Raw genomic sequence first — 23,038 nt, 5'->3', positions numbered from 1 at the left:
AAGGAAAGGAAAGGAAAGGAAAGGAAAGGAAAGGAAAGGAAAGGAAAGGAAAGGAAAGGAAAAAAGAATTAGCCAATAAAGTTTGTTTTGCTCTGTCCCCAAACTCTTGACCTGGCCAGTTACTTCTCTGCACTGCTTTGCCTGGTCATATAAAGTTTCAAGTGACATTCACATTTAGCAACAACAATAACTGCCTCCCACCAAGATATGTTTTACAGTTTTATATAACATCCAAACATCAATTATAAATCATCAGCGTGCCCAGTGAGCTGTTTTCTTCCTCTTGAAAACAATATTGTAACTGGACAACATCTAAAGGATTTCCTTTGGCTTTTGAAAAGCTGGGACCCTGTCTTATAGGGGTTCAGAGAAAATACCTACAAATCATACATATGAGCCAAGAGAGAGTCAAATAAACACCACTTGGCAAAAATCAGGAGGCACTTCCCAAATGGTTACTGCAGCCCAGCAAATCTCTGACCACTCACAGCCGGGGTGGCGGGCAAGCTGGCAGAGGTGCTGGCAGGGCTTCCTCTTGCTTCTCATTAGTGAGGAAGATACCTGCCTCTGGCTGCCTCTCAGCCCTGGGTGACTTCGTGTGTCTTTTCTCCTCAGTGGTCGGATGAGCAGTGTGCCTCACAGGTCATGCAGACAGGCCAGCAACACCCCCAGACTCACCGACAGCTGAAGGAGACGCTCTATGAGATCATCATAGGCTACTTTGACAAAGGAAAGGTAATTTGTCCCTGTCTTTCCTCTCTCTGTGTGACCTTAGATATGGGAAAGGTTGGTTCCTTCCTATACTCTGCACCCCATCCATCTACAGGTCTGGTCAGCTCTCCCTCCCAATTCTAAGTCTGATCACTTGACTCCACCTTCTCACCACCTCGATTCAAGTCCATTGTTCACTTGGCTACTCAATGGGTTCTCAACAATCTGCCTGTTTCCTCCATTGCCTCCAACAGATCATCCTTCAGACAGAAAATGGGGATCATTAAACATACACTGGATCTCATCATTCTCCTGTTTACAGTCATCTCCATGGCTCTCCCTCATTCCACCAGAATGATTACACAATCCTGCTCGTGACCTGTGAGGGCCCATGTGAGCTCTCCTCTGACTGCTTCCCTATTTCATCCCTGCCAGCTCCCACATATTGTATGCCACACTCCTTTCCATGTTGGGTTCTTTGCACTTGCTTTTCCCACCTTTGAACGTTTTTCTCCATAGCTTTCCATTGCAGGCTCCTTCTCACAGCTCAGAGCTCTGCTCAGACATCAAGTCCTCAATGACCTTCCCTGACCAACCTAGACAAAACGGAATTTTAGCATGCCATGAACACAGAGACTTGTCCACTGCTGAATCCCCATTGTCAAGCACAGAGCCTGACATGTGGGGTCAAATAAATATATGTTGAAAAAGTGAATGAATCAAGTGACTGAATGACACTGTGATGCTATCACTGATTTTTAACAGTAAGGACAAAATGTTTGGTTGGGTTTGGTCAAGAGATTAGGCAGACCAACTGCTACCCATCTCCCAGTCTCCAGGTGTCTTCAGGAAGCACCAACCCAAATGCATCCATTTGTGCTACAGGAGATGTGGCATGTTGGCTAACTGCTCAGGTTCCTTCCTGGATTCAAACCTTACTCCTCTACTATCTACAGTTCCCTTGACCTCTTAGGGACTCCAGTTCCCACCCAAGATAGTGATACTAATAGTACGTACTTCCTCGTGTTGTTGTGAAAATTAGGTGAGAGAGTGTATGTCGAACAACTAGTCCTATCTTCTTAAGTTTTAGCTCTCACCCTTACCCTCCTCTGCCTTCAAGGCCCCAGTGACTTGGCCACTTCCTCCATCAAGCTTTTCTTGAGTCCTCCAGCTTACCTACAGCCCTCCCTCTCCTCTGAATTACAAGGTCTCTCACAGCTTATCGGGACATAATTTAATGGACTTAATTTTGGTCTGTTCTGTCACTGCAGTTCGTTGTATCTGTCTTAGCCTGATCTCCCCACCTTCCCTGGAAAGACAAAATGAGGTAATGTCTGTAGAAGGGCTTATAAATTCCCAGGAGCTGAGCAGTTGGAGACTGTTTTGATAATTTACAATTATAAGCCTCTTGAGGGCAAAGAGTCTGCCATTTCTGGAACCTTCTGCCCTACTGGCATCAAGGCAGAGCTCATGATGTGTTTACAGCTGATTCGGTCCATCACAGTGTGAACACCCAGACGGACATGTTGAACTTTATCCTCTGCAAAGTATCCAGTTCAACTCACTCTGTGCTGAGCAGAGAGGAAAAAGACACCGTCTCTCATCTCCAGCTGCTTTATCATCTAGTTGGCAAAACAGACATGCCAGTCATGATCTTTTTTGTGTAGTACCCTTTGGAGTTGTACAATAATGGAGGATGAGGGAGGGAAAGTCAGTGCCAAGGTACTTTGGGAGCAGAAAGGAGAGAACAGATGGGTATAGCTTACTCTGATAGCCACTGCTGTGGAAGTTTCCAGAACGAAGCCCAAACTCTTCAGCATCCCTTTACCTTCCTTTCTCCACATCTCCCCTCATGGAGATTTACTGCTCCAGAAACACACAAGGGCTTTCTCCTCCATTAGTCTACCTGTCAATACTTGTGGACTCTTCTATATCCCTTAAAACCCAGTTCTCACATCTATTTATGTGTATCTTTACCCACATGTATTTCATGGAAGAAGAGACTGTGTCTTCTCCATATTTATGTTTGTCCCATCACTGTATGGAATATCAAGTCTGGAAACCAGCAGGTGCTCCATAGTTACTGTATGAGATTCAGAGGGATGAGTGACTATCAGAGGTCCCAGTGACCATGTGGGCAGACTCAGGGAGAAATCCTAAGGTATCTGACTCCCTCCCTGGCCCCTTAGTTGTCTCTTAACACATGGGGAGAGCATTTCTGGCATATTATGGTAGGAAGTTGGCAAATACCTACACATGAGCCAGATAGTCCCCTGACCCAGCCCAGGGACTATATCACCATCTTCTTGTCAGGCTTAAGAGAAGAAAAGCCCCAGCCCAGTCTGGCCTGTAGACTTGGTTCCTCCTGGCACATAAAGCATTTTTATGCCCTTCACTAAGTTGTCCACGGGTTTACAGCCGTGGCTCCTCCACTCGGCACTTGCTTTTATTTATTTTTATGCTTGGATGCAGAGAGAGTATTTTTGCTACAAAGCACACACCACATTTTGGCAACCTCCCCTCTCTCCTTCCCCACCTCCCGTAGCTTCTTCATTTAGATGCATTTTCCATTTTAAACTGAATATGAAATGTGATGGGTGTCCCTTGAGATTGCCAGATCTCCAGCCCACTCTGCATCTCCCCCGCCTCCCTGCAGAGGCTCCCGACCCCCTTCAGTCTAAGATGGAAGGATGATCTATTGGATTCAGCCTAAGACAGAGCAGAGGAAACGGAAAATCCCCTATATCCAGGGTTTTTTTTTTTTAGCATTTTTTTTCAAATGGAAAATACCTATTTACAAAAACAACTTCTTCTCCTCCTCCTCCTCCTCCTCCTCCTCTTCCTCCTCCTCCTCCTCCTCTTCCTCCTCCTCCTCCTCCTCCTCCTCCCCTTCTTCTTCTTCTTCTTCTTCTTCTTCTTCTTCTTCTTCTTCTTCTTCTTTTAAGAGAGGGACTGGGGTGTGGGGCAGAGGGAGAGGAAGAGAGAGAATTTTAAGCAGGCTTCATGCCCAGTGCAGAACCCAACATGGGGCTCAATCTCACAACCCTGAGATCATGACCTAAGCTGAAATCAAAAGTCAGATACTTAACCAGCTAAGCCATCCAGGTGCCCCTTACAGAAAGTTCTAATCACTCTTTTTATGCTCTAGTTCCAGATCTGTCCCCACCTCTATACAGCCCCACTCATACACTCCAAATAACCCCATTAGGAAGTGACAGGTATAAAATTTTGGTTACATGAGATGAGTAAGTTCTAGGACCTGCTGTCCAACCTTAGGTCTATAGTCGACAATCCTCGGGCCACACCCAGGTGTGCATTCTATCCCAGCTGTTGGTTGGGTATGTGACCTGGGGCAGTGTTTCTGCCTATCTGAACCTCCATTTCTCACTTGGGAAATGCAGATGTTACCAGTCACCTCCCAGATCAGCTGTGAAGAACCAAAGAGCATGCAATTAAAGTACTTATCCTCTTCTCTGCCTGCTCCATTATTTGTCACAAAATTAGAGTGAGGGGCCTAGGAAGGGTCATGCTCCCTGGGAGGTACCTGGCTCGCTGTGCATGGGGTTGGGTCTGGGTCTGAGGGAGGCTTGCAATGCAGTCCCAGGAGGCATGCTGCCGCAAGTCCCTTCCTCAGCAAGGTTCTGCAAGCCTAGAGGTGCCTCCTAACCTTTGTGTCCATGACCTTCCTATAGATGTGGGAAGAAGCCATCAGTCTATGCAAGGAGCTGGCAGAACAGTATGAGATGGAGATCTTTGACTATGAGCTCCTGAGCCAGAACCTGGTAAGGTTGGGTGCCCAGGGCCTCGGGCTCCCCAGGGAGGCTGGCAAGAGGAAGTGGGAGGCCAGGTGGAGTCAGGACTACAGAAAAGGACTGGAAGTAGGGCCTGGGCTGAGGAAGGCTGCTGCAAGACTTCCTTCCAGTTAGGAATATTTCCAGAGGGAGTATTCTGGGAAAACTCATCAGCGACAGTTTCCCGGATGGAGTGGTAAGTACCTGCTTGGCACTGGGGCAGCCGCTGCTGTTGCATACCCGATAAACACTGGGCTACATTTGCAGTAAAATCCCCACAAATCACTAAGCCAATTAAATAAAAACGCAAATTTGTGCTTTCTGATTAACAGATAAATCACATTAAAATCCTCCCCATCTGGCCATTCCCCATTAGCTCCTTGGTGCTGGAGATTTGGTGGGGGTGAGTGGAAAGTGGGGGAAGCCAGCCTAGCCTGCTCATGCTGCAGATACCAGGTCTTGGTGGGGAGGTGGCCTCTGTAGGGACGATGCAGGACATCCTGGCTGCTCCTACTGCTCGGACACCTCCCACAGATTTCCTGGCCCCCTCAGACCCAGGACACCAGTGCCCCATGTTGGCCTATTTGGAAGACCAGTCCAGCTGTGTCCAGGAAACTCTAAAGCAAGAATCAGAATGTGGAGAGATGATTTATGGCTTCTTTGAGGGGGAAATGGGTACTGAGTACAGTGTTCTTGTTAAAAACAGCCGAGCTGTTAGCTGTTTGTACTGTGTGTAAGATATGCAAACACACATGCAGTCACACCAAAAGACACTACATCTACCCCATGTACATCCACATAGATGTTTGCAGACATGGAGACACGCATGCCTTCTAAATGTGTGCATTCATGTGCTTGCACACAGACACACACTCATGGAGTGCACACTCATGTATGTACACATACATTCAGTACACATCTGTATGCACACATATATACACAGAACACACATTCGTTTGTACACATGCACATACATGTCCCATACACATTTGTGTACACATGCACACACGTAGTACACATGCAATACACACGTACACATGTATGCACGGCACACGGGACACACATGTACCCGTGAGACACATGGACACATGCACGTGCGTGGAACACATGCTTATGTGTGCGCACATGGCGCACGTGTGATCGCACGTATGCACACACATAGTGCAGATTCATGTGCCTGCTGATGTACATGCACATCCGTGCTCTGAGGCTCTGCTGCACAGGCTTGTGTCCACGCACACTTATCTCCATTGTGTCAAATGTAAGAAGCCATCAGCGTGAGATGTGGTATTCTTTTCATGTACCCTGTCACGATATTTGTCTAGCTAATAGCAATTGTAAGATGCTAGTAGATGTAAAGTCAGATGTAAACTGTTTTCAGAGATGCCAACATACGAAAACACACGCATCTCGGAACTGATGAAATACGTGAAGTGCGCGCACACAGGAAGCCATCTATATCCAGGCATATTTCTGCATCTATAGAGCCTCATAAACACATGCCTGGTGTGCCTGGGAGGAGCAGCAGTGTGGCGAGGGGGGCTCTGGACAGCTGGCTGGATTCAGCCTCACACTCGCTGCATTAGGAGACACCATTTCTTTCTCTGCGAGACAAAGATACGATACTTGGGAATTGTTACGAGGATGATGCAAGTAAGCGAGCTAGTATTCAATACGGAACTTGGTATAGGGTAAATACAGCTACTGCTGTGATGTTTATAGACATATCCACGGACATGCAAACGTGTACTCTGGGCATCTTGGTATAATGGTCGTGTCTCAAGTGTGGCCTCTCTGAGCTGAATGTGCCTTTGGTGTACATCTGTGCTGTTATAAGTTATGAGTTTTCTCCTTCCAGATCCAGCAGGCAAAATTCTATGAAAACATCATGAAAATCCTCAGGCCCAAGCCAGACTACTTTGCCGTTGGATACTACGGCCAGGGATTTCCCTCCTTTCTGCGGGTGAGTGTGCTGGTGACAGAGACCCAGGCCAGAGGCCTGTAGCCTCTCAGTTGTCACTTTGTGCTTTGAGGATCTACTTATCCTCAAACTCTGTGCTCTCCGGATTCCAAGTGCTGCCCTTCCCCCAGCACACGCCCAGTCCCTTCCATCATCACCAGCCTCAGCCACCCTATGTTTCTCTAGACGTGCAGCAACCAGAGCTGCCCCGTGAGGTAGTAGCTCCCTGTCCCTTGAGTGAGGCGTTCAAGGAGAGCCGGAGGACCTCTGCTACCCAGCAGGGAAGGCAGAGCACTCATTCTCAGACCCTTTGGGCTCAGGAATCTCTTTTCTATCTAAAAAATTATTAAAGTTCTCCATGAACTTTATACTTAAAGACTCTCTACATTTACCATATCCAAAATTAAAACTAAGAAAATTTAAAAATATTTATCAATGTATTTAAAAATAATCAATCAAGTTATGTTAACATAACTTGTGTCTTTATGAAAAATAGTGTGCATTTTCCCACATTACCCCATAAAAATGTATGCAAACAGTAAGATTGTTTCATATTTCTGCAAATCTCTTTAATGTTTAGATTAAGAGAGAACAACTAGGTTCTTATACCTGCGTCTACATTTAGTCTGTCATGATAATACATATCATGCAGGCTCTGGAAAATTCTACTATACATCTGAAAGAATCAGAGTGAAAAATACCAGCTGACCATTGTTATGAAGAGTGTTCCTTGGTCTTATGAGGTCCCAAAAGGGTCCCAGAGACCCTCAGATGTTTCTGGAACATACTTTCTGAACCAATGCTCTTATGGATTATTCACTGATCATGTAGAGAGTTGGTCTAGGTCAGCTATAGGCTTCCTTCCTATAGGACACCTTCCAGTGAGCCTATGGTTCAGTTCTGAGATCAAGGAGATACAAAAGAAACAGCAAATCTGATGTTTGACCTTACTTGATTTATGGTCCAGTCCAGGACATAAGTCTCTCACTCTTACCAGTCAATGTGGGAATCAGAGTGGGCTCAGGGGAGGGAGCACCATAGCCTGCAGAAGAAGTCAATAGTAAGACATTCCTCGATGGAACAGAGGTGGCTTCCCAAACCTGCTTGTTCATCAGAACGCCCTGGGGATCCTACTCCCATAGATCCCATTTCAGTAGATGTGGAGCAAGGCCTGGGGAGCTGAGCTTCTAGAAGTTTCTGAGGCCCATCTGTCAGTCCCTCAGATTTGATAGCACTAATAATGCAGAGGTGACAGATGAGGGCTTGGACCGAAGAACTTCCGGACCATTAGAAGTGGCACAGATGGTACAGATACAGTCTAGAACAGGGTTTCTCAACCTCAGGACTAGTGACATTTTAGACCAGGTTATTCTTCATTATGGAGGCTGTCCTCTGCATTGAGGGACATGTAGTAGCATCCTGGGTCTCTACCCACATGGTTCCGGTAGCTCTCCCCTCCCCAAACTGTGACGACCGAAAATATTTCCAGAATTGCCAGGATCCCTTAGGAGGTGAAATCACCCCCAATTTGGAAACTACTGATTTAGAGGAGGCTAACATAGTCAAAGAAGGGTAAAAAGTGTATTTCTGTGGATCTAGAGCCAGGAGCCATGAGATGAAGGACCCAAATGCCTTCTACCCTGCAGGCCCAGCCCACATGGCCCATGAAAGGCAGGAGGGACGTTTTGTGGTCATGTAATCAGAAGAGCAGGTATGACACATCGAAAGGAAAGTGAGGAATAATTCTGAAAACTGTCCATAAGACAATCTGAAGAAGTTCTCAGCACCCATGATCCCCTCTCCTTTTAGAATCAAACTTTTGAAAGAAGTGGTATGCCTAGGTCGGTGAGTTGAGCTTCTTGCTGTGGTGGGGAAGCAGAAAGGAGAGAGACCTACAGGAGGTCATCTTAGATCTGTGCTCCTGTCACAAGCCTCCCAGCTTTGCTTGCATCACGTTCTCCAAGCCTGGGCCCTGAGATCTCTGTTGCGTGTCATTTCTCTGCAGAACAAAGTATTCATCTACCGAGGGAAGGAGTATGAGCGGAGAGAAGATTTCCAGATGCAGCTGATGAGCCAGTTCCCCAATGCAGAGAAGATGAACACAACCTCTGCCCCTGGGGACGACGTCAAGAATGCCCCAGGCCAGTGTATCCTTGGAGAATGGCCCAACCAGGGTCCAGGCAGAGGCAGCTCTGCTGGGACTGTAGCCCACAGAGCCCCACCTTAGAGCTTAGAGCTGCTGCCAGAATCATGGTAGTGGTGCCAATTTTAGTGTCCAACGTGGGATCCAAAGAATCCATCTCAGGAAACTCTAAACATTGCATTCATTGACCAATTCACTCATTCAATCATTCTCATACTGAATACAATCAGGCCCTCACTCTGTGCCAGTCATTGTGCAGGGTGCTGACGATCACACTCACAAAGTGGTCCTACCTTCAGGGAGCTTATAGTCTAGCAAGTAAAAGAAACACCAAACAACTAATTGTTCCATTAACTGTGTTTATGCAAATGGGATTAATACCAAGAGGAAGCCATGCAGGATACTGTGATCAGGAGGACAGAGACGGCTTCCTTGAGGAGGGTAATGTTGAACGTTAGCAACCAACTAACTGACTAACTAACTAACTAAGGCTGGTGGGAGGCAGGGAGAATGGCCTAGACAGAGGAGAGGACTCTCATGTGCCCAGGCCTCAAGTTAGAAGGAGCACAGCGGGTTCCAAGAACTGAAGTAGTGTCACATTGCCTTTTTTTTTTTTTTTTTAAGATTTTATTTATTTGGGGCGCCTGGGTGGCTCAGTGGGTTAAAGCCTCTGCCTTCAACTCAGGTCATGATCCCAGGGTCCTGGGATCGAGCCCCACATAGGGCTCTTTGGGCAGCGGGGAGCCTGCTTCCCCTTCTCTCTCTCTCTGCCTGCCTCTCTGCCTACTTGTGATCTCTGTCTGTCAAATAAATAAATAAAATCTTTTAAAAAAAAAGATTTTATTTATTTATTTGACAGACAGAGACCACAGGTTGGCAGAGAGGCAGGCAGAGAGAGAGAGGAGGAAGCAGGCTCCCTGCCGAGCACAGAGCCCGATGCGGGGCTCGATCCCAGGACCCTGGGATCATGACCTGAACCGAAGGCAGAGGCTTTAACCCACTGAGCCATCCAGGCACCCTCACATTGCTCTTAATATAAGATCAAAACTCCTGGATGAGGCCAGTAAGCTGTCCACCATGTGACCCTCTGACTCCTGCCTGCCTCTCCAATGTCATTGCCCCCTCCCTGTGATTCTGTGTCCCTCTCATGCCCCTCTGACCACAGTGGCCTCATTTCTGTTGCCTAAACACACCTAGCTGGTTCCCCCTGGGCCTGTGCATCTTCTGTTCCCTCTGCAAGCCATGCCCTTCCCCTAGCTCCTTTCTCACCCATCAGACCCTAAGTTGGTGTCACCTCCTGTAAGAGCCTCTCCTACTCACTTACGTAAAGTGGCCTTTTCTGAACTCTTCATGAGCCTCATATCTCAAACCTTGTTTGTTTCCTTTAGAGAACTGATCTCACTGTGTTATTTCTTGTGCTTTTTAAAGGTTAACATAAGCTAAACTGCAAGCTCTGGGAGGGCAGAGGCCTGCACTGCCTTGTTCACGGCAGTACCCCTTCCCCCCAAGCCTGCCCTGGTGCACAAAGCTGACACTGAGAAATTCCTTGTTGATTAATACAAAGACAAGGGGAATAAGAGAGAAAGCAAAGAGAGATAGACAAATAGAGACAAGAAGGAAGAAAGGACACAGGGAGGGAGCCAGTTCATTGGAGTCCGCAGAGGAGGGCACAGGAAACACAAGATGATGCCAGTGAGGTTGGGTAGGCGGTGGTGTTTGTAGGGCCTGGAGGTGACACGGAGCAGGAGACAGGACCGCCGGGAGCAGAGAGCGTATGAACCCAAGGATCAGGCAGACAGCTGAGTGGAGAGGCGCTCACCCACACTGGCTCCCCGCACCGCACCCCATAACAAAAATTAAGTTACAGCTTTTAAAATGGGGTTGACAAGTCGCATGGCTGGTCTGCTAAGTCTGCCGAACCTTAATCCCAATATTTTTCCCTTGAGTGATAAATATGCATCTGTAACCTTTTCATTATGCTCACCTGCCCTTCATGCCTGCTCTACCACAGTATTTGCAAGAGGAAATGCAACCAGTCCTGGGACTGCCTGGTTACAAATGCAGTTTTGGTTAGAGCGGAGATAGATTAGTACTGAGGCCCTTCTTCAGTGGACTTGTGGTGTAGACTAGCTCTGCGGTCTTGTAGTTTGGGGTGGAGGGAGAGCATGTGTTACCGGGCCATCTCATCATCTGGGGGACTGATTCGGTGCCAGGAATCAGGTGGAAAAGGATAAAGGGCTGACATTCGCTAAATGTCCTCTTCATGCCATGCATGAGAATGAATGCTTTGTAAACATTATTTCCTTAACATCCATAAAACTCTATAAGATGGGTATTATTTTTGTCCTAGTTCATAAGGAAGGAATGTGTAGGGCAGAGAGATAAAGTAATTTTCCTAGGGGCACAAACCTAGTTAGTGATAGAGATGAGATCTGAACTCCAGGATCTATTTCCAAGTCTGTATTCTTTCTATAATGCCATCACTTTCATCGGGATTCACGAAGAGAATGTTCTTTATTAACTGTTCACTACTACGTACTGGGCATTTTTCATGCATTGTTTCATTTTATCCTGATAACAATCCTGTGAGTTGGGGAGTATGACTCTGTATTTTGCAAATAAGAAAACCAAGGCTCAAAAAAATGTAAGCAGCTTGCACAAGGTCCTGGGAACCAATAGAGCTAGGATTTGAACTCATGTCTGCCTATTGCCAAAATCTGAGCCCTGATTGCTCTGCTCTCCTACCTTCTCTAGTGGAGCTGACAAGCAGCTTAGAAGGGTGACGCCTCTCATGTCTTCTCATTTAAGTATCAAGTAGGGGAATACATCTGCAGCAAAGGTCTCTTAGTTGAGTGTCTCCTATCTCCCATCTTCTGCCTGTCCAGAACTTGGGGTCAAAGTTCCACGCATAGATTCAACATGTAGTGAGACAGTCTAGCCATGTGTCCTCCTGAACGTGATTTGAGGGCTCCAGTGTCACTAGCTTCCCCAGGACAGGTTTGGATTCTCCTCTTGGGCCAAGGCCAATTGCTAAGATCAGTAAATATGACCTAGAACCTCTCTAAAACAAGGGTTAGCAAACTTCTATTTCAAGGACCAAATAGGAAATATTTTGGACTTTGTGGGCTATGTGGCCTCTGTGTCATAACTACTCAACTCTGTTGTTGTAGTGGGAGAGCAGCCATAGATAATATATAAATGAATTAGAGTGGAAACCAAAGTGGTTTCCTTCTCAGAGAAGGCTGTTGGCTATATGGCTTGAGAAAGAAAATAGTTTTCCTGAATACTGCAGAAATCCTTCCAGTGAGGTTTGGCATTGGGTTCTCTCTCTCTCTCTCCCCCCCCCCCCCCCCCCGCTTCTCTCTCTTTCTCTCTGAGGGACTCTCATTTAATTCTCCAGAGGTAAAACAATTAAATCCCCAGCATATTAGTATGGACTGAGTTTATCAGAGGGGAACAATTGAATTTAACTTGGAATTATATTTTAGCCATTTCTTCCATGTGAAAGAATCATAGCCTCTGCCATTGGAAAGCTCACAGTATGGTGGGGAGGGCTTGGGAGGAGAAGAAGACAGGGAACTAGAGAGATAAGAGTCCTAAGTACAGACAAATGCTGTGGAGAGTCGAAGGCAGGAAGGGACACCTGACTGGGGGTAAACTGAGTGCACACAGAGCCTGTCATAGTTCACATTTGTCTCAAGGGCTCACAGGGAGAGGGAGTGATGTGAGAAAATATTTCAAGCAAAGGGCATAGAAGAATCTTTTGGGTAACTGGAGATAATGGTGGGACATGGGTTGGGATCATATTAAAGTATGGTATATTTGAATGCCAATAAGAAGAGTTTGTGATTCATTAGTTGGCAGAAATTTCCGGTTCAGGAGAGAGTTTCTAGAGTTCTGGTGGTCACTGGGATGAGTGTATCCACTCATCCCACTTGTACACTCATGCCGACTTACAAGAGTACTTGAATACCTGAGGAAGAGAGATCAGTAAAGGAGACATGGAAGGCAGAGGAAGGGAAGCAGGAGCCAGGGAAGAGGACCAGTGATGACTGGGTTTGTTTATTTGGATTGCTCTGTTATCAGCTTAAAATGAATAAAGGTCTAGAATAGGCAGATAAAGCTCCCATCGCCTGTGCCTGTGTCAGGCATCACTAATCAATCATAAAACTGTTTCCCACTGAGCCTGGACACAGCCTTACAATCCTGCCACAGGCAGTTACTTTCAAGCTTTCAGACTTGGGATGCAAAATGATATCTATTTGCATGCTCTAAAGCAGTGTTTCCCAAGCTTAAGGATGCATATGTATCACCTGAAGATCTTAAGAAACTTCTCTGATTCAGTAGGTCTGAGGACAGGCTTGGGACTCACCATCTCTAATGAGCCTCCAGGTGATAGGATACCACTGGGAAAGGACCACACTAGAGTCTGGAGTCAAAGAACCCCAAGCCGGGGCGTTAACAGATCAAATACAAATCTCTGTCCTCTTCTCACAAGCTGTGCGACCTTCAACAACCAGTCTGGCTTCTTTGACTTTGATGTCCTCATCTAGGAAAGGGGGATGACTTACATGAATAACACTGCTCAGTGGAGTCGGCGAGATGCAAGGAGACCATGGGGAGATGTGTTCTGCAGTTGATTGAGAACTACACATTCATTAGATGATATTACCATCAATATAGAAATGATGATGATGATGATTAAGGACCACCAACCGTTAGCAGGGGCTGAGCCCTGAGATAAAGTTGCAAATGATAAGTGGTTCTGTTAAGGAATAGGGTGACTACTAACTTGTCATTAGGACCTAGTTGGCAGCCAGCAACCTGAGGTCAGTCATTCAATCAAACCTGGCCTCAGAAGGGCTGTCCTGGCAGGTCTCACCTGGGACCTGCTATATTTGGAACTGTCCCTGCAGTTGACAACATGGTGTGTGAGCCCTTAACTGCAGGAATCCCAGACATCCAGTGTTTCACTGTCCAGCCGGTCTTGGATGAACACCCAAGGTTCAAGAATAAGCCAGTACCTGACCAGATAATAAAGTAAGACCCCAGTTCCCTGGAAGGAGGGATGGGGAAGAAAATGCCATGGGGCTGCCAAGCCAAGCAAGTGGCAGGATAGGACCTGGTGCCCTTCCAGTTCTTTCTCTGGGTTAGCCAGAGAAAGATTCTTTCCTCTTGGGGAAAGAATCACCTGCCCCCCATTAGCCATCTGGGCTCTGCCCTTGAAAAGGCTGTAGCCAGAGATGGGAGGAATGAGGCACAGCAAATTCTCGGGAAGCAGCAATGACATACACTGAGCTGGAGATGGCAGAGCGGTTCCAAGGAGTCCCTAGCCAGACTGTGGGCTGGGCAGGTGACAGGGACAGTGTTCATCCTGAGCACGTTCTTCCAATGGGACATCTTCTCAGCATTTGTTGAGGTTGTGCAGTGACAGCAGTGTGGTCTGATTAGGATAAATGGGCATTAGAGGAAGCAGCTTGAAGGCGGGTCTTCATCTGTTCAGAACCACATCACAAGGTCAGGGATGAGGCCATGAGGCAGGAGGTCTGTGGGGCACCCCTCTGAGCTGCCCAGTTTACCCGCCTCAGACCCAGGTTCCCGGTATAGCTCGCAGAGGACAGTGGGAAGCAGGAGGACTTTGTGAGAAGAAGGTCCAATCCCTTCAGGGAGAGGCAGCCTGCCCCAGCAGCCTCACCCCAGTGCAGGAAGCTGAGCAGGTCTAGCTCAACTGGGGTCTGAGCCTCCCCTCACCTTCAACCAGATGCTGTGGGCAAGGATAGCAACTATACAGCTAGCACCATGCCCTGCGGGTCCCAGTGTGAGAGTCTCCCTAGAGATCCAGGAAGAGTGGCTGGAGCGGTGCTTGGGACACCTAAGGAAATCCTTAGAAGATGCTCCTGGGACATGAGGCTAGGACCTTAGGCATATCTAGGTCCTTCGTTGAGGTCACAGGTGTGCATTAATGCTAGAATTCCAACCTCTTGGGTACCCTAAGGGATATTATGTTCTCATAGGACATAAGACTAGTCTAGCTGGTCTAGCTTCTAAATCATTTTGCAAGGAGCACCTGACTTTAAATGCTACAACAAGGGTATGGCCAGACCTGAAGTTTGCTGTAATGAGCCTCCCTGGACAGCACCAGGTCAGCCCAGGTTCAGTGTCAGCAGCCTGGCATGCTACCAGCCTCTGCCTCTTCCTACCTTGCAGCTTTTATAAATCCAACTATGTGCAAAAGTTCCACTACTCCCGGCCTGTACGCAAAGGGACCGTCGACCCTGAGAATGAATTTGCCGTGAGTATCTCCCCTCCCCTTCAGCAGCCTTGATCATTCCCCCCAGGGTGACCTTAACCAACCAGAGCAGGCACATGCCAATGTCAGAACGGGTGGGCATTTGATCCAAAGCAGTAAGAAATAAAACTAACATCTATCAATATGGTGACACCCATTCTCCAGTCTTTTACATTGGGTTTGTTTTCATTTCTTGAAACTTAGTTTCAAGTCCAGGCCTTGTGTGAGATGCACTTCTCAACCACAGGGCATTCAGGCATTTGCAAAACATAGGATCCCTCGGGCTAAGGAGGGGTGTTGATGAAGTCAAACCTTCCAAGAAATAGTAATAAGAAGCCACAGCGATTTCAGTCCCCAGCATCTCCTGTGTGCTTCCCAGCTAGGATCTGTCTTTTGTTCCCAAGGCTGGCATGAGGAGGGGCTCTAAGTTTCCCTCAGCTCTTCGCCTTAGACTGTGATTCTGCCTATTTTGGGAATCACTGGTCCTTTAAGAATGTAGCACTGTGAACCCTTCCCCCAGCAAATACAGGTCGATGCATTCAATATTGCTTAAAAATCCTGACAATTCAGAGACCCAGACTAAGGTTTATTAAGCCTAAATCCAGGGACAACTTTAACTTCACATTGGGAAAGAATTCTTAAGGGTAATGTGGGAGTAGGTTTCTGAGTCCTGCAACATTCATCTGGACTCTAGGCAGATGAGAGGTTTGGGGGCCTGGCTGGGTTCTTGCCAAATCTCTGATGGCCAGTTTTCATGAAGTGTGTTGCTTTCCTGTCCTTGCCACTCTCTGCCTATGGGACAGTCGATGTGGATCGAGAGAACCTCCTTCATAACTGCCTACAAGCTTCCGGGGATCCTGCGCTGGTTTGAGGTGGTGCATATGTCCCAGGTGAGTCTCCAGGCCTTCCAGGAGTAGCCAGTCTCAGGAGCCCCTTTAAACTATAAGAAGGTGACAAGCTTTTGTTCAAAGCCTAGATAGAATTCCAGTGCAGGATGGGACCTGGGGTACCATACAGATCACCCGCTTTCAGATTTCTCGCTTGAGCATCAGACCAGTCCCCCACCAGCCCACCCGCAAATGAAACTTACACGGAACCTGATAATTAAGCTGATGAATGGGAGCATCTGTGGTTGGGTGCAGCGGGGAGGCAGGGGGCCTGGAATGCCATCACTCAGTCATACCCTCATCTCTTCCTCTCTCAGCATCACCTTGGGGGTCCTCGGCAGAACCCCACTGTGAACCCATTTTATAGTTGGATAAACTAAGGCTCAGAGAGAAGAAATCCCACAGAGGCAAAGCTTTGGCTAGACTGCAATTGTTTGAACTCCCCGTGGGGAGAGAGCATGTTTTTTGCTTCTCAACACACGTCAGGGCCTCAATGTCTTTAAACAGCTAAGGATCTTGCAGATCCCAGGATACAAAAGAAACAGCCAGGGTGGTTGTGAGGAAACTTGAAATGTGGGGACATACTCAGGGTGTTATTCCATTATTCACTTAATAAATATTTAACAAATACCCAATCTCAAGCACCTAGAGATTTTCCAACGGAGCTTACATTCTAGTGGGGAAGTCATACTGAAAAGTCAAAGTAAGTAGAATAAGGTCATGGTGATAACCAGGATGGGGAAAAATAAAAGAAAGGGGCTGGTGGAGTGCTGCTATGTTAAATGGGGTGGCCAGAGAAGGCCTGGTGGAAGGGAGGGTGTGGTCCACGCAGATATTACAGATCCCAGGGCATTTTAGCAGTGGGACCAGCAAGGGTGCAGGCCCTGGGGACAGAACATGCTTGTGTCTGATTCAGGGCAAGTGAGGTTGAGTAGTAGGAGCCTGACACCAGATCCTGTAGGACCTCGTCGGCCATCATAAGGACTTTATAGCTTTCCCACTGAGTCACCTGGAGCAGAGAAGGGACAAGATCTGGCTGGCATTGCCAAATTACTGTAGTATCAGCTTGAGACCACCCCACTCTAACCCCTACTGTCCCCAGCGGCTTGATGGCCCTCCAATCTCCTTTTCACAGCCTTGGCCTAGACCTTTGGGAAAATAACATAATGATGACGACAAAGTCTTACCAAGCATGTGCTAAACTGCTCACAGGTGTGATCTCATTTAATCCCCTCCACAGTACAGCAAAGTAGATATTCTTATTCTCCCATTTCACAGATGAGGAAATCGACGTACTGTGTGAGTTTGTGGGTTATTTAAGCTTTAGTGAAAGAAGTGGGATTTGATTTTCACCTCCTATCTCAGACATCTGGACCAGATTCACTCTCTGCTTCCGGAAAGTGTCCCCAGTCCATCCTGACATCAGCAGCACCCTGGGAAGGAAAAACTGTTCATGTTCTTCATTCAGGGACACATTGGTAAATGATAAGCTTTGACAGGTGTCCCAGGCAGGGTATCAAAGGCTTTACGGCATTACCCCATCTAATCTTCACAAAACCCTGTGACATATATGCTCTTACTATTCCCATTTTTGAGGTGAGGAATCAGAAACTTTCTGCTAATAGGTAGCCTCCACCATTGGCTCTGGCTGTGTCTTATCCCATGGTGGAACTCTGCTCCAGCTAGGTGGTGGGCAGACTGAGGGAATTCCCGCTGTACTCCCTGTTGTCCACACCACCCGCCAACCCCTCTGGGGTGTTTCTCCTCAAATCACCCATCACCCCCAATGGACTACATAATTTGCCTATAGGCTATAGATATTTTTAATATCTACAATTTTAAACATAATAACATATTAGAATATAAGTTCCAGGAAGAGAGATTTTTGTCTCTCTTTTTCCCTACCCTATCTCTGAGTGCAAAAATTAGTCTCGGGCACATAATTGGTGCTCAAGATTATTTGTTAGGTAAAGCCATCAATCCATCACTCAGTGAACCAGCAGAAACCCTTAATATCTGAGCTGGATATCTTGTTTTGTGAACTCAGGAGTGTGAAGTTAGGAAAGAGTCAACCTGTTGTTTTGCTTCATTTATCCGGATGCCTTCCAAGAGAAGGGTTTGAAAAACGTCCAGAAAGTTGATCGGAGTGAACTACCTCTAATAGCCACCCTCAGTTGAGTTCCCAAGAACTTCAGGATGTCTCAGACATGAAAGTTTCATGCCTGCAGAGTGAGTTCATTTCTAAAAACCTGTTTCTGTCTTAACATAAATTGGTATCTTGTCGGTTGTTTCTTGCCCGAATTGTCATGACTACGGTACTGTTTACACAGAGCTGTGTTTTCCGATAGAATTCCAATGTCAGTTCTGTGGATTGAGGGTTCTTTCCTTGTTTGTGGCCCTGGGAACATGCAGTCTTTACAAAGGGCTTGGAGACCCCTTTCAGCGGGGATAGTAACAAGCTATATTTGTTGGACAAACACTGTGTATCTCTGAGCCTTAGCTTTCATTACCTGTAAGACAGAGATTGAAAAACTATGGAATTTCAGAGCTGAAAGGCACTGTAGAGGTCATTTAGTCCAAGAGGCTATAAATTCAAAAACCTTCCTAACCCGGGAAGATACTGTAAATATGGACATCGTGGCATTAAGACAGCAGGGCGTGGCCTACGCTGTGGCACGCTCCCTCTGGTTGAACTACGTCTTTAAAACAGGAGAACTTGTGTCTGGGCTGAATGAGAGGCCCAGTTTGGCCTACGGGTCTCCAGTGTGCAAACCCACACCTGGTTCTTGTCCAGTCCCGTTACTGGCTTATAAAGACTCTGAAGCCCAGAGTGGGACCTGAATTGTTCAAGTGATCAGGTAGGAGTAAATTGTAATAATAACTTAGCCTGTCTTGTGCAGCTCATGGGATTCGTAAGAAGATTTAGGAGGGTGATAGGAGGGAAACGCCTGGGCCGCCTGGGTGGCTCAGTTGGTTAAGCGACTGCCTTCAGCTCAGGTCATGATCCCAGGGTCCTGAGATTGAGCCCCGCATTGGGCTCCCTGCTTGGCATGAAGCCTGCTTCTTCCTCTCCCACTGCCATGCTTGTGTTCCCTCTCTCACTGTGTCTCTGTCAAATAAATAAATAAAATCTTAAAAAAAAAAAAAAGAGGGACACGCCCTTGAAGAATATGAAATGCCACTTGATTGCAAGGGATTACCATCACTTCATCTTTCAGCCGACGTTTCTCCCCCTTAAAAATGTTCCCAAAGGATTTGCTCCCTGATAATTTAGTTTCCCCTCACAGCACCTTAGGCAAGCATTATATACTTGTACTGCTTAAAAAGAAACTGAGATTCAGGTTAGAAAAGGGGCCGGAGATTCGAGGACTTGACTGAGTCCTAAGGACCAATAATAAGGCGAGTTTGGTAGCAGAGTGGGCCAGCTGTGGTCAGAGAAGCTCCCTTTAAAATCAGGAACCCCTCCCCCCATTCCCTCCCAGCTCTGCTGCCATCCGTCCTGGGGCAAGGGACCCCCGCTGTCCAGGGAACAAAAGAAGGGCCCCTGGTTGTGATGTAAGCCCAGCATGGGCTGACACCTTGGAGGCCATCAGTAAATGGAGCCGGCCCCATTAGCATGGTGATTGCTTTTATTCCTGTTATCAGCCCCTGACATCCAGGCCTCCCACCAAATGCAGAACCCCCGTAACTCTGCTGAGATCTATATACTCAGGCGTAGGTGAGAAACCAAAAGATTTTTCCTTTTCATTCTCTGTTCCTGATGGCTATAATGAAGTTAAAGACTTAGAGATTCAAAAATAGCTTCAGAAATGAGGAAAAAAGCCAATCAATAGGACTTTCCATTTTTAATAACTCTCCTTAAAGCCTGCATGTTTTAGACATGCCAGGCTATTGTTGAAATCCAGGTGTGGTGCTGGGCTCCATCCACGTGGTGGTGATAGATTTTCCATAGAACTCAGTCTAGACCTCAGCCTTGTAAAGTCCCTGCGGGGATGGTCTATGTGCTTGCCAGAAATGGGACCATGGGTTGTAGCTTGTGGCCTAAGGACTGCAGCCCCCACCAGCCAGAGCAGCCTTCCCCGGGAGTTCATTTCCCTCTTTGTGCATGTGCATGTGTGTGTGCGAGCGCATGTGTGTGCATGTTTGCGTGTGTTTGTGTGAATGCGGCAGGGGGCAGAAGGAAACAGAGAGTCTACTCCTGGGGCCTTCGTACCTCAGAGAACGGCCATCCTCAAAAGTGTCCAGAAACAAGGGGTGCGGAGGCTAGGATCTCAGAGATCCGAGGAAATGGTTCAAAGAGATAACCAAGAGCATGGCTGTAGAGGCTGGTCTGTCCTTCTCACAATGATGGTTATAACAATTAGCAGGTGCCAACTTTTAGAGAACTCTGCTGTGAGTCGAGTGTCTTATTATCTCAAACAATCTTTGCTACATACCCAGTGAGACAGGCACTGTATCACCATCATGTCACAGATGATACAGTGTAGGATCCCTACTTCCAAGAAGTCTTCCCCAGTTACTCAACCCTTCTCTCCAGCCTCTCCTGGGCCCTGCCGGCAAGACTTATCTTCTTAAGGACAACTGCTGGCCTCTGTCCTCACACCCACAAGAATTAGTAACAGTGGCTCCCAGCCACTCTCTGAAACAGGTTTTCTTATCCTCTGTCCTTGTTTTACTCGAGTCAACCGAGGCTCAGAAGGGTTAGAAAACTTGTCCAAGGTTACACAGCTAGAAAAAATAGCAGAGCTGAGATTTATATTGTTTTAATTTGTTCAGTTTAAGGGTCCACAGACTCTGGCTTGTGAGCTGCACCCCACTTACACCTGTTTCGGTAAATAGTTCTATTGTAACAACCAGGCTCATTCACTCACAGGCTGTCTGTTTCCCCTTTCTCCCTGCAATAGCAGGTTGTGTCCTTGGCTCAGAGCCTAAAATATTTATCGTCTGGCCCTTTCACAGAAAGAGCGTGCAGATCCCTGGCTTTGTTTTGTATTCCAGGTCCCATCTTTTGAAAACCACACTGTTTTGCCAGTTCCCATTTTATGGCACTCTGTTTATATTGCTTTCTGAGAGGTGTTGGAAAGGGGTTTCATTTGATCCTCTCAACTAAATTGAGTCCAGCTTGGAGCAGTGACATTTTATACAACAACCAACCTTAGGACCTACTATGGGCCTAGTGATCAGATCGCCAGATGCCCACACAGATCGTAACTCACACACAGTAGCTGCACAACAGGAGGGCCTGAATTGGAGCATGTTTTGCCCAGGTAGTAAGAAGAGAAAACCCTGGGGCGCGTGGGTGGCTCAGTTGCAGCTGAGTCGTTTGGCTCAGGTCCCAGGGTCCTGGGATTGAGCCCCACATCGGGCTCCCTGCTCACCAGGTAGCCTGCTTCTCCCTCTCCCACTCCCTGTGCTTGTGTTCCCTCTGTCTCTGTGCCTCTCTGTCAAATAAATAAATAAAAATCTAAAAAGGAAGGAAGAAAGGAAGGAAAAGAGAAAACCCTCTGTAACCCCAGCGAGTGCCTGGGATTTCCTGCCTCTTACTCCCCAGGGAAATGCCGTTCTCAGTAAGCAGAAAGTTAGCCTGCCTTTCCCTAGACAGGAGACAGCCCCTACAGCTCACTGATTATAACAAGAGCCTGTTACAGCCCCTTGGGGAGCATTGCCTCATTTGAATTCCAACCCCAGATGAAATCAATACCAATAATTATATCTGTTTTTTTTTTTTAAATTTTGTTTATTTATTTGACAGACAGAGATCACAAGTAGGCAGAGAGGCAGGCAGAGAGAGAGAAGAGGAAGCAGGCTCCCCGCTGAGCAGGGAGCCCGATGCGGGGCTCGATCCCAGGACCCTGGGATCATGACCTGAGCCGAAGGCAGAGGCTTTAACTCACTGAGCCACCCAGGGGCCCCAATTACATCTGTTTTTAAAGCAACCTGCTAAGGCCCTTTCTTCCTGATGATCTCGTTTTCAACAGACCATAATTAGCCCTCTGGAGAACGCCATTGAAACCATGTCCACAGCCAATGAGAAGATTCTGATGATGATCAACCAGTACCAGAGTGATGAAAGCCTCCCCATTAACCCGCTCTCCATGCTCCTGAATGGGATCGTGGATCCCGCTGTCATGGGAGGGTTCGCCAAGTATGAGAAGGTGAGGGCTTCCACACACCAGCCACTCCACCACCACCACCACCATGGCCACAGAGCAGCGGCAGGAGGACCCAAGGGGCAGATATAGCTGAAGGTCACTGTCTTACTATGGCTGTGTGTCCCCCGAAGGGACACTTCAGCTTGGTGGGACCTCAAACCCCTTCCCTCTCTCATCTCCTTTCCACCCTCAGTGCCCCATTCTGCTGAGGCAGGAAGGAGCAGGGGTCACCAGGATCCCCTATTCCAGAATCCTATTCCAGATCCCCTATACAGATGTATAGGAGCCACACATCAAAGCACACACCACCTGTGTAACCCCATATCTTCCACAGTTGATTGAGATGACCTCTACAAATGGAAAGAAATGAAACCCAGAATATGTGAACATATAGAAAGGCTAGGAGATCAACTCCAAAATGGGACTTATAATCTAGGCATCCAAGTTGTAAGGTCTCTCCAGAGATGCCCACACATTTTAGCCACAGATTTTATGTTGAGCCTCCTGGTACCTGTGGCAAAAAGAGAAAAGCCAATAGTTATGTAAGTCACATTTTCCGCTGGGGGAATACCAATTTCTCAGTAGAGGGACATAGCTTTTCCCAGCATTGAAGTAGAATAAAGAGACTTTATCTGGCTTTTACCTAGTCCATACATTAATGGCACAGAGGGGAAAAAGGACTCCTCATTCTAATACATCTCATAATGGATTCCCCATTTATCTTTTCTATGTCCTCCGCTGATGTAAAACTAAGAATACAATGCAGTGGTATAATTTAGGGAGAGTCATTTCAGTCACCCAAGCAGCCCTTCTAGCTGCTCTTGGATATCCCATTAGTCATCATCAGTAAGGCTTTGTTCAGCCTTGAGGGGTGATAACACAAGTCTGTGTATGGGCATACACACCGAGGACCTAAGTCCAGAAAGAGCTAGCAGCTGCCTGGGGCACACACAGTAAGGGAGGTGGTCGGGGGAGCGGGAACATCCCAGGGGTATGCCTTCCTGAGTTCTTTTCCCTGGAGCAATGCTCAAAAACTTGAAGGATCATCAGAATCCCATGCAGGGCTTCTTCCTCCACTCCCCTCTCCCCCAAGAGGTTCTGATTC

The 23,038-nt window shown here is 47.2% G+C and overlaps 1 protein-coding gene across 1 annotated transcript in view; it reads left to right on the top strand.

Moving 5' to 3' along the window:
* The window catches only part of LOC111140871 (dedicator of cytokinesis 2), a 406,275-nt gene that overhangs the window by 370,131 nt on the left and 13,106 nt on the right, over positions 1-23,038 (top strand). Inside the window, exons 38-45 of the mRNA XM_022493104.1 lie at positions 616-735; positions 4,404-4,493; positions 6,361-6,465; positions 8,468-8,609; positions 13,564-13,645; positions 14,813-14,897; positions 15,698-15,784; positions 21,760-21,936. Coding sequence (XP_022348812.1) covers positions 616-735; positions 4,404-4,493; positions 6,361-6,465; positions 8,468-8,609; positions 13,564-13,645; positions 14,813-14,897; positions 15,698-15,784; positions 21,760-21,936 — 888 coding nt within the window. The remainder of the gene's footprint in view (positions 1-615; positions 736-4,403; positions 4,494-6,360; positions 6,466-8,467; positions 8,610-13,563; positions 13,646-14,812; positions 14,898-15,697; positions 15,785-21,759; positions 21,937-23,038) is intronic.

This window comes from Enhydra lutris, unplaced genomic scaffold, assembly GCF_002288905.1.
Source record: "Enhydra lutris kenyoni isolate GAN:26980312 unplaced genomic scaffold, ASM228890v2 scaffoldscaffold5, whole genome shotgun sequence".
Lineage (NCBI taxonomy): Eukaryota > Metazoa > Chordata > Mammalia > Carnivora > Mustelidae > Enhydra > Enhydra lutris.
Note: the sequence above shows the minus strand (reverse complement) of the source record. Positions and strands in the feature narration are given on the sequence as shown.